The sequence below is a fragment of the Sinocyclocheilus grahami genome, unplaced genomic scaffold, assembly GCF_001515645.1.
Source record: "Sinocyclocheilus grahami isolate Dianchi unplaced genomic scaffold, SAMN03320097.WGS_v1.1 scaffold358.1, whole genome shotgun sequence".
Lineage (NCBI taxonomy): Eukaryota > Metazoa > Chordata > Actinopteri > Cypriniformes > Cyprinidae > Sinocyclocheilus > Sinocyclocheilus grahami.
In genome coordinates this window covers 1,146,074-1,158,347 of record NW_015505537.1, presented here as the reverse complement: position 1 = coordinate 1,158,347, position 12,274 = coordinate 1,146,074, and the positions used below count along the sequence as shown (strand labels likewise).

At 37.3% G+C, this 12,274-nt stretch overlaps 1 protein-coding gene across 4 annotated transcripts in view; it reads left to right on the top strand.

Moving 5' to 3' along the window:
* Nucleotides 1-100: 100 nt before the first annotated feature.
* Nucleotides 101-12,274, top strand: part of LOC107548950 (probable palmitoyltransferase ZDHHC1) — a 17,526-nt gene continuing 5,352 nt past the window's right edge. The window contains exons 1-8 of one of the 4 annotated variants that reach the window (XM_016229829.1): nucleotides 101-551; nucleotides 1,907-2,151; nucleotides 2,361-2,536; nucleotides 5,908-6,009; nucleotides 6,877-7,004; nucleotides 7,138-7,293; nucleotides 9,094-9,215; nucleotides 11,511-11,602. In XM_016229829.1, the coding sequence (XP_016085315.1) occupies nucleotides 1,933-2,151; nucleotides 2,361-2,536; nucleotides 5,908-6,009; nucleotides 6,877-7,004; nucleotides 7,138-7,293; nucleotides 9,094-9,215; nucleotides 11,511-11,602 (995 nt within the window). In that variant the 5' untranslated portion in view covers nucleotides 101-551; nucleotides 1,907-1,932. The remainder of the gene's footprint in view (nucleotides 552-1,906; nucleotides 2,152-2,360; nucleotides 2,537-5,907; nucleotides 6,010-6,876; nucleotides 7,005-7,137; nucleotides 7,294-9,093; nucleotides 9,216-11,510; nucleotides 11,603-12,274) is intronic. The other 3 variants (XM_016229828.1, XM_016229827.1, XM_016229826.1) reach the window with 3 other exon arrangements.

Genomic DNA, 12,274 nt, shown 5'->3' with positions numbered 1-12,274 from the left:
ACACAGTGGAAGTGCTAGGATGCATTTTGTTGTTATATACACACTGACAACGTCGGTATGACAGCTTCTTTACATGCATTTTGACTGCTCTCAGCACCCGTACCGTAAGTACACAATTACACGCGCAGGGCAAAAAATAGTGCGGCTGGCTTGACCGTGCATTTTCAAAGCGCGGCTGGCTTGACCGCAGTCGGTACAGTTAGTCGTGCTCTCCGCACACAACAAGCGGTTAACATTCGGTCATTTTCAAGGCTCTTATTTGTTCGGTGCTCTATTGCAAGTTAATTACTACACCTAGAGGAGATTGGTTTACCCACGGGATGAGAGATTTATGTTACTGAGACGCCCTCTCCGCTCTCAGGCTATAGATACAGTAAATGAGTAAAGGGCTAACGTTAGCCATCACTCAGAGCGGTTGTGTTGGTGCCGTGGATGAGGCTCAAAGATGTGTCAGGTTAGTGGTAGTTTTCGTGTAAAGAAAAGGCAGTGCAGGTAATGTCGGCTCAGATGTGGCGGATCAGCCCGGATTCCTGACATCAGTAACTGAGCAGGTGAGTTTTATGGTTTACCATGAGCTGGTTATAGTGGACCAGTGACCAATAAAGATATCTGAGAGAGAGAATATGACAACACAGCTGCACTAGCTGCAAAAATTGTGTTAGCCATTCAAAATGTAAGGTGTTAAACATGGTTAACTCTAAACTGACTTACATTATCTTTTCATTTATTTAGGTGGATTTTAATTATTTGTTATATATGTTGTTTTTTTTAAATTGTGTCTTTGTATTATTTATATATATGTTAATGCTTTGGCAACATTGTTACACAGTCATGCTAATAAAGCTTAAATGCATTGAAAAAAAAATTGAGAGAGTATAAAACACATGTCCCAAATTTCTAAAATTATAATGTTTGTATTTATGCGGTTTAATGTATTTTTGAAAAGCTTTAAAACTTTTTTTTCTACAACTACTTCGTTTGTATGTCTCTAAAAATTACAAGTAGGGTAGCCATAGCAATATAAATAATCATTAAAGGGGACATCGGATGACTATTTTCCACAAGTTGGTATGATTCTTTAGGGTCTTCATGAAATGTCTGTAAAATACTTTGGTTAAAATTCCTCAGTGGTCTTGTAAAACAACACCCGTTTTACCTTGTCAAAAACGGTTCTGTTCACAGCGACCCGTTTCGGTGCATGTCTCTTTCAATGCTGGTTTCTTCTGTGGGGCATGTGGACACAAGACTAGTGAATAGACTCCGTTTATGGCTCGGAGGGGGTCTTATTCAAATAGCTCGGATAGCTGTCTACTAGAAACTGGCTTGCAAATTGAAACAGCTCACAGTTTCAGACTTTAGACACCTCGTAACAAATTGGTCGCGTGTTTTCGTTTCAGCTTTTCTGAGTTGGCAGCCACACCAGAAACCTAACTAAATGCAAAAAAATAAAAAGGCTGAAAAAAACCCCCGATGTCCCCTGTTTTTTTTTTTTTTTTTTTTAATTAGAAATAAATCTAATTCTTATAAAAAAAACAAAGCATTTTCAATAAATTTTGTGTGAAATAATTAATAAAACAATAATTCGGACCTCTGTTTTAAACATTGTTGTGACATTATTTTAAAATGTATAGATAATTCTGTCAAAGCTGTATGACTGTCTTCTTTCCTTCTTCATTTTTAAGGATGTCAGTAACCAAACCAAACCAAAAAAAAAATTCTTAAACTATCTTTTATTATCTACCACAGAAGAAACAAAGCCATACATGTTTGGTCAACTTGAGGGTGATTAAAATATGACAGAATTACCATTTTTGGGTGAACTATCCCTTTAAAGCAGTAAGTCTGCAGAGTCTTATCAAACCTGTAATATTTTAAAAATAAACTTTCTGCACTGTTTTAATGTCAGGAGTGACAGAAGGAGGCTCCCCTCTCATGGATGTCTGCAGTAAGAACTCCAATCGCACAGCCCCAGTGAGTGAGGGGGTACCCAGGAGAGCTGATGTGCCCCTGTGCTCTCGGACCAATGGTTGGAGCTGGCCCCCGCACCCTTTCCAGCTCCTGGCCTGGATGCTTTATCTCTACTTTGCTGTCACTGGCTTTGGTGTATTTGTGCCTCTGCTCCCCACACACTGGATCCCAGCCGGATATATTGTATCCTTGTTTTGCAGTTTGTCATATGGCCTGCATGAACCTATTCCTGCGCACATCAGCTCTTATTAATATGCATATGTTACCCTGTAGCAGCCATTGGAAGTTGGATCTTTGTGCAGCTCTGTGTGAATTATATACAGCATGTCTGCTTTAAATTGTTGAGAGACTCACTTTTTTGAGTAATCATCAGTCTTTAACTCAGAGCTCAGTGTACAGGCATTACATTTGTCTGTCACCTCTTCATGCACCTGATGGCCGTCTCCATCGACCCTGCAGATTATAATGTCAGAGCTAAGAGTTATAAGGGACCCATGCCGGTGTTTGACCGCACCAAACATGCACACGTCATTGAGAACTGTCACTGCTACCTCTGTGAAGTAGATGTGTAAGTACAGGCGTGATGCTGTCTATTTCTCTGTTGTTGTGTGGGTATGCATGTGTACAGATTCTTTATTCAGATTTCTGTAACCCTCTGTAATTGTAGTAAAACAACTGTAATGCACACCCGCTACATTTTATTAAATCTTATTGTTTTTATTAAAATGCTGCAATAACAATATCATAAGAACAAGTGGCTGAATCTTACAATCATTGACATCCAAGTCTTAAATTGGAAATTACTAAGCTACTGCAGCACTTTCTAATGCTGACTGTAATACATAGTTAATTTGACAACTTTTTTGAAGTTTCAGGTGCAACTTGACAATAACTGACAGTAGTGCTGGGCGATATACCGGTTCAAATGGTAAACTTGTTCTAATTATGCAACCGGTATGAATAAAAAAAAAAGGTGTCTAAGCAATGTACTATGTTACGCAGATATATTTGCATACCGCGGAATACACTATATAGCAAAATCTCTAACGATAGACACTTTATTCTGCAGTAACAATATATACCAGCATACTGCCCAGCCCTACTTCCATAGTATGAAAAAATACTATGGGAGTCAATGGAGACCAGAAACGTTTTGGTTACGAACATTCTTCAAAATATCTTCTTTTGTGTTGAGAAGAACAAAGAAATTCATGCAGGTTTATAGCAACTTGAGGGTGAGTGAATGATGACAGAATTTTCATTTTTGGGTGAACTATTCCTTTAAGACCTCACATAATACCAGGGTCTCAAATAGCCTACTACAACACATGCCTTGTCTTTAGTTATTAATGATAATTTAAGACACAACTGAATAAGTTTATGAGGATACTCACAAAGATGGGCATTTTGACACATAACTATGTGTATTTGGATGTTCAAGCACAAGGTGTGAGAAAGAAATTAAGCTTTAGCGTTAGTTCTGGCAGGTCACGTGAGTCAAGCTTGCATCAGCTGATCACATCTACCTATAGGAATACGACACCTATCGCGGCATTCCTATATAAGCTGTATTCAGTATTATTCAGCAGCTTTTTAGCTTGCTTCGGAGCAAATTAAGCATCGCTGCTCGCAAATCAAACTGTTGCAGCGTGTTTCAGAACATCTGGAATCCACATCTAAGATAAGTGAATGCTGTTTTAATCCATATCGCTGTGTATATTACCTGGTCTGCTAATTGAAAAAAAGCATATTTGCAGCAGCATTTACGCATCTGTGTTCATACAGCTGGAGCAACACGTAGTCTAGAGCATGCAACCGCTCTGAGGACACGCCGATAGTTAAGGCCATGAGAACAAGTTTAAATGAAACACGCGTTTCAAGCTTCGGAGCAAATTACCCTCCTCCATCCCCAGCTCCACCTTTCGCCACAGTCAGGACTTAGCTTTCTGATATTCCTTGCTAATCAGACTCCTTTATCTTGAATAAAGTGTTACACTTAAATATCATTGAGTACATTAATGATATCTGCATTGTTCTGTTCTGTTAACCCTAGGGGGGTTATTATTGCTGCTCTCCCTGCTCATTCATGACAGGCTGCATGGATGGGCAGGGAGGTTTTTTGCCCAGAACAGAACCATACCGCCAAACCAAACTTTATGCTAAGTATCTATCATTCTGACGATAGTGGTCCTGACAGAACTCAACTTTTAGTCAGGCTGTACACGCAGCTGTTTTAAGCCTGAGGTGTGCACCGCTCGTATCAGGCTTGGAAACCCTGATAACACACACGCATTTACCAAAATGAATTCTCCCCCACTGCTTAATGTGCATGAATGATTTAAAATGCAAAAAATTATTTAAAAAAATTGGTTTTAAACCGCAGTGCTTACAAAAGAGTTTAAATGACCGCACAACAAGATTGACATATTTCAAGCGGGTTATCGCCCACCCCTTAAGCGAATATATAGTTTCTTCAGACACAAAAAGCAATATACATCAGTCAAGTTCAACTAACTTGAAGTTGACATATTTCAAGCGGGTTATCGCCCACCCCTTAAGCGAATATATAGTTTCTTCAGACACAAAGCAATATACATCAGTCAAGTTCAACTAACTTGAATAATAATTTGTTATATTATTATATTAGAATAAGCTATAATAATAACTTCAATAAGCAAACTAACCTAAAATCGATGGAGGACGATGACGTTGTTTTTATCTGGTCCTTGTTCCTGGTCCACTTGCTATTCCATAACTTCCACTTCATCATCAGCTTTAGGGCAGCTTTTTAAATTTACGACAAAGCTCCACTAAATAACAGTGCTAATAAGTAGGGGGCGTGGTGGGTCTTTAGCGATCAGCACTACCGATGGCAAGTCAGTCTACTCCACAGCCAATCACGGGCCCCTTTCTTGCTTGGGGCCCGGGGCTTCAGCCCTGCCTAGCCCTATTGTTAATGTGGCCTTGCGTGTCTGTCAGAGCATCTGACTTTGCAAACTGCTTTAAACTATATGTGTTAAGTTAACTATATCTTATGAGTTATTTTAAAGCCCTTTATAAGCATGTCTCATGTTTAGGACAAATAGGATTATGCACTTTCCCCCGCAGCAGCTCACTCTGCGTCCTTTGCTATTATTCAGATGCGCTTGTATCAAACTACTGTATGTTGATATAGGTGGTATTGCCTCATACCATATCACTTAGAAAAAATATTTTGATATATTGTACAAACTCGATATACCGCCCAGCCCTACATTACAGGTATTTTACCATGCTCAGATCTTATTTTGGACTTGTTTTTGAAGCTGCGGTTGCTTATTTGTTTCGCGAGAGTTGGAAACAGTGATTTTCATTCGGCCCATCTGCTGTTTTAGTTTCGTGCAGATGTTTAATGTAGCATAATTTCAAAAAGCTGAAGTCAGACCATTCTGTTTTTGCTTTAAATTATTAAATTATATAAACTAATTTACATCAAGAACTGTTCATGCTACATGTAGCATCTTTGTTTGGATCGTGATTAAAATGCATTTTTTTCTGCAACTGTTTAATGTTTTCTGATTCATATAAAGGCAGTATCAGGAAAAAAACGTGATAAACCGTGAAACTGTCAGAATCCTTAAAAAAACCCGTGATACAGATTTTTGATCAAACCGCCCAGCATTGACTGAAAGACTACTACTTTGCATCTGACAGACTGTATGAGCACGTTTCTGAGTTTACATTGTTTTCTCTGTCTTAACATCTCCTGAATTAATGTTCATTGGTGGATTCTGACATAAGCGAGGATCGCTTATGCTTAGCACTTTCACAGGATATGCTACCCTTTTTGCCTGTCCCTGTACTTAACAATACATTGTATCCAATCATGTAACTTTTCAAGCAGCTCTTGTACCCCACAACCTGTAAATAACCAATTACCTGTAAACTTGTTCTTACCAGGGGGCCTAAATCAAAACACTGTAGTGCATGTAATAAGTGTGTGGCAAGCTTTGACCACCACTGTCGATGGTTGAACAATTGTGTGGGCAGCAGAAATTACTGGTGAGTCGTTTTCACTTCCTCTTCTGTCTGTCATTGTGTGGGTCCGTTTTTTTCTGTCCTTTAGTTTCCATGGACAGACGGATCCTGTGTCAAACTTTTCAGAAAGAGATGTAAAATTCAGATAAAGCATTTTATTTTATAGTCTGTCACCATATCCAGTATGCTGATGTGAAACATTTCATGATTTTATGACATATGTAATGTTTCCTCAAATGGAAGTCATAAAGCAATCATGAGATCAAGTGCTGTTGCTTAGCATCACATACAAACATTTGTGAGTTTCATTTTCACTGGCAGACCTTTGGGATTCTGACCAATGAATCAGTCATGCGTGTTTTTACCTTCTAATGTAGCAAATGACTTTTCATTAAATTAAAATATTCAGGCAGTGTGAATAAAGTCCCTATGACATAACTAATGCAGCATTTTGTACAAGTATAAAACAAATATCATAACACAAATTCGTCCTTGTAGATCCACACTACTGTTCAACATTTTTCGGGTCAGATTTTTTTTTTTTAATTAATGAATACTTTTGTTCAGCAAGAATGCATTAAATTGATTAAAAGTGACAGTAAAGACATTTACATTGTTACAAAAATGTCTATTTGAAATAAAAAATGCAGCTTTGCCATCAAAGGAATCAATTACATTTGAAAATTTAATAAAATAGAAAACAGACTTAAATTGAAATCAATATTTCATATAACTTTTTTTTTATTTATTTCTGACCTCAAACCTTTGAACAGTAGTGTATAAAAGTAGCATTTACACAAAAAAAATCTCGTTGAAGGCCTGAAAATCTGAAGGCCAAGTGCAATGTATTTGTTAATTATTTATTTTTCTCTCTCTTTCTATTTGTGACAGGCTTTTTCTCAATAGTGTGGTTTCTGCTGTCCTGGGGATTGTTTTGGTTGTAGTTATTGCTAGTTATGTTTTTATACAGTTCTTTTTGGACCCATCGAAACTTCGTTCCGACAAGCACTTTCAACAGGGTAAGAGGTGTTTTGTGGGCGTCTTTGAATGTACTGAAAAGTTGGTCACACTACACGCAACAGAACACACATTTTCACAGATGTGTCCACATGTCAGAGCTCTAATCTTCTGTATTTCTTTTTCTGTCTGCAGTAAGGAATGAGTCTGTGGTGTGGTTTGTGTTTCTACCAGTGGCTCCAGTCACCACAGCTGGTCCAGCCATTCCCACTCTAGCAGGTGTCACCATTGCTCTGGGCCTGCTGTCTGCACTTTTGCTGGGACACTTACTCTGCTTCCACATGTACCTCAGTGAGTACACTCTTCTACCTACAAGATTTCTAAAAATGATTTTGTCACCAGGGCATTTTAAAAAAATGTATTTATACAGTAAAAACAATAATTTTGTGAAATATTATTACAATTAAAATAACTTTTATATTTAATATATAAAATTAATAAGTGTTGCTTGTCAGCATATTAGAATGATTTCTGAAGATTTATGTGAGACTGCTGAAAATTCTTTGCCATCACTGGAATAAATTAAATTTTTAAATATGTGACCTGGACCACAAAACCAGTCATAATGGTCAATTTCTCGAAATTGAGATTTATACATAATCTGAAAGCTGAATAAATAAGCTTTCCATTGATATATGGTGTGTTAGGATTGGACAATATCCTATTATTGGCCGAGATACAATTATTTGAATATCTGGAATCTGAGAGTGCAAAATTTTTTTTTTTTTTTTTTTTTTGGCTATTGCTACAAATATCCCCGTACAACTTAAGACTGGTTTTGTGGTCCAGGGTCACATATTTAAAAATGTAATTTATTCCAGTGATGGCAAAGAATTTTCAGCAGTCTCACATGAATCTTCAGAAATCATTCTAATATGCTGACAAGTAACAATTATTAATATAATCAATGCTGAAAACAGTTGTGCTGCTTAATATTTTTGTGGATACTGTGATACATTTTGTTTCAGGACTGCTGAATAGAAAGGTAAAAAGAACAACATGAATTTGAAATAGATTTTTTGTAACAATGTAAAAGTCTTTACTGTCAATTAAATTGCTGAATAAAAGTAATAATATCTTTAAAAACAAATCTTACTGTATCCTACTTTTGAACAGTAGTGTATGAGAGAGCATTCCCAGCAATGCACACCTTTCTTCAAAATTAACCTAGGATTAAACTCAGCTGCCTTGATTTATAGTGCACTCAAATTCTTAATAAGGAACTGAATGCAGTAAAAAGTAAAGCAAACTTGGAATTACAATATGCTTATATTTGCATATGTCATTACAAATATACTGTATCTTTGAAGTGGGGTTTCTGCAACTATTTACTGCCTGCACCTTTTGAACAGCAGGTGTAGGTGTATTCCTCTGATTCCTGGAATAATCAGCTCAATATCTGCCCAATGCCAACAGTTGGGTTTGAGTGCAGGCTTTGGTGTAGTCTGCATAAGATAGACTGCAGCTTAATTACCATGACATTCATTCACCGCCACATGCTGCCTACCTTCAGCTCTGGCAGATCTGTGTAGTTTAGTGCCAGCCTTGACAACAAAACACCATAGGCAAGATCAATTGATTTTCTGAAGCCACACTGACAAGGACAGTCATCCTATGATCAGTCTCTGGCTCTGAGGTTATTTGATGCTTTGTTGCTGTTGTTAATTAAACATTAATTAAACTTTCTCCTCTGTGGGTTTGTAAAATAAACAATGAGAAGAAATGAAATAAACATTAAAGAAATATAAACGTAAAATAAAGAAGATAGACATTTAAATGATATACTACATTGAGCCCTGTTATGTACACGTGACATCTCACTTTGTGCCACAAGGGGGCATTCCAAGAAAATCCAGAGGCAAAAGAACTTGGTTTCACCTTCCAACCTGTTTTTGAGATCAAACCAGAAATTAACATCCACATCTATACTTTATAATAGGCAAGTTTTAGCCTAATGATATGAATAATATGTACAATAAAAAATATGTAGATATGGTTCCTATCCTGAATGACATTATAAATGATGTGATGTGTATGGGCGATATGGCAGTAGACATTTTGTATCAGACTCTGTCTCATTCTCTCCTTTAGTGTGGAACAGACTTAGCACATATGAGTATATTGTGCTACAGCGGCATCGGCAAGAGGCCAAAGATTCCAGAAAGTCCCCTCCAGAGCATGAATCTGGGGTTCCCACGATTAATCTAATCAAGGTAAAACAGACAAACAAACATATATTTTCAGCACAGCTAAAGATGGTTATGTGCATTTTTTTGATGGACAATGTCTATACTGTACATTTTTGGTTTGTTTAAAATAACAAAAAGATCATATTTTTTTCCACTCACATAAACTTGCAAATGTATCAATTAATTAGCTGATTAATGTCACCATTTTGTTACCAGTCCATTGAAAACAATGCAGGCTCTCAACAGATCTGTATTTCGGCCTGTTATTTTTATGTAATTATATATTAGTACTTGGAGCATACATGAAATGCACAGGTGCAGAAGACACGCTGACTAGAGATCGACCAATATATAGATTTACCGATATTTTTTTCCGATATTGAAGCATTTTTACCATAATCGGATATCGGTTTTGTAATATCGGATTTTCACCGATAAACACCGCCATCTTGTGGGTGTTTTGAGAATTGCTCGCAGGATCACCATTGCAGCGCATCTGAGGGGAGACGAGACAACAACAACGGCATGGTGCAGGTACTTGATTTGCTGTAGTTAGTAAACTTTATTTAACATAACAGCCATTTATGCACAAATTAGATGCATTACATAAATGCCTGATATGTAGTTTATGCAGCTTGGCTCTAAGAAATAGAGACCAAATCATGGAATCATGTAATCTGTCAAGTCCTGTCCCAATAAAGACGTAACTTTGCCTGAATTAAATATGCAACCATGAATGAACGCATGTTGGAAATAAAAGCGCTGAATTGAATTCTCTCTCTGTTGTCTATGCTCATCGTTAGTCTCGTGAAGTCGGAGTCACGTAGATAATCCGTCAAGATCCTCTCCCAATAAAGACGTAACTTTGCATGAGTTAAATAATACAGCCATGAATAAGCGCATGTTGGAAATAAAAGCGCTGAATTTAATTCTCTCTGTTGTATATTTGCTCATCATTAGTCTCGTGAAGCCGCTTTCATATTGCTGTTCACTTACCGGGTTGATGCTCAGGAAATGCTCCAGCACGGCCACAGCATGTAACTTTGAACAAGATTCACTTGTTTAAAATACCCTAAATTGTATTAACATTTACTATATAACCAATATTTCACTAATAAACATCGAAATAAATACAACTCAGTTTGAGTATAGTTCTGTGTAAATGCATAGATAAACCACACTGTCAGCAGGCATTTCATAATCTAGATTAGAAGGACAAAAACATTATTAATAATTCTGATAAAACATTCCATATCCATCCATATGCACATATATACCTATTGTGGATTTATTGAATGATGATGGTTGTGTTGCTAAAATAAGTCCTAGCATATAAAGAACTGAAGATTTGATCACAGTTTATTTATTGAGTAAAACAGCTGATGGCATTATATTCAGCTAGTTTGAGCAAATGTAATATGGGTAAATGATTTTTGTCAGTGATTTTTTTTAAAGGGGTCATATGATGCAATTTCAAGTTTTCCTTTCTCTTTGGAGTGTTACAAGCTGATTGTGCATAGATAAGATCCCTGAAGTTGCAAAGACTAAAGTCTCAAAACCAAAGAGATATTCTTTATCAAAGTTAAGACTCTGCCACGCCCCCCTAAAACAGCTCGTTCTAACACGCCCCCACATATCTACCTCACTATGTGGAAATATTTGCATAATGCCGCCCAAATGTGCACGCAAAGAAAGAAGGCGTGGTTTCAGTAACCGCAGTTAGTGTTGAAGCAGTCATGTCAGGGAGACGCTGTGGGTTTCTAGGCGAAAGCAAAAGCACTTTATTTGGCCTTCCGAAAGTAGATGCATTTAGGAATCTTTAAGATTACTTACAACAGAACAGCAGTGCATTTTATGGACGACCGTTTCGTGAACCTAGGAGAGGGGGTAATTCTGACTTTGCTATGACAATCTGGCGCTTCTGAATCAGCTACTGTTTTGTTATTTAAGTATTTGCTATTGACTGTTCAAATGCGGAGTTTTGCGCACTGTGTGTGTGCGTGCATGCGCAACAATAATGTACAGTATTTGAAAAATAATGTGTTTTTTGAACATTAAAGCATGTCAACATATTCTGTTACACCAAATACACAAAATAATGATCTTTAAAAAAGCATCATATGACCCCTTTAAGGTTGTACAACATGGTGTTACTTTGAAGGTCATTCAGTATCTAATGTGGATCATATAATGCTTTGTTTATAATGCAACATGTTTCATGTAGGACCACTACTCCTTTTCGAAGCGATTGTAATGTATCTCTGATATGCCTGTTTTCTCTCTCACCATAATTTAATTTCCATCATTGTTTTGCTGCAGCAGCAGGTCAGTTATGGCGGGACTCTCGGCTACACCAACCCTGAGATGGAGGTAGAGGATCCAACTGCCATGAGCTCCCAAGAAGGATCTGCGTGAGTTTTGCCAGCTAGATTAATAAAACGATAGCATACTTAAAAATATGACGTGGTCAATGACTCAAGTTATGTTATGTACATTACCGTGAAAAATTTGGGGTAAGTAGTTTTTTTTTTCTTTTTTCTTTTTTTTTCAGCAAGGATGCATTAAAGGTGTCATATGATGCTACTTAAAAGAACATTATTTAGTGTAAGGAAATGTGTTTATGCGGTTTAAGGTTAAAAAAACACATTATTTTCCACATACTGTACATTATTGTTTCTCCTCTATGCCCCGCCTTTTTGAAACGCGTCGATTTTTACAAAGCTCATCGTTCTGAAAAGCGAGGTGTGCTCTGATTGGCCAGCTATCCAGTGCATTGTGATTGGCCAAATACCTCAAGCGTGTGACGGAAATGTTACGCCCCTCACCATACTGTTGATGCCGTGTCCCAGCCGGAGCGATGAAATAAAAAACATGAAAACCCATTACAAACGAGGCATTTGTTGCATCCAGTGGGGACATAATTACTGATTATAATGACTTATACTGTTTTTTTCTGCGTTGCTTTGCATCACGCCGCGTAAACATAAAACTATGTCTGCATTTGTGTTCAGAGAAATGACAAACTACAAACGCTACTCTACACTGCCCAAAACTCGCGTTTGAATCATCAGTGGCAAATCCTT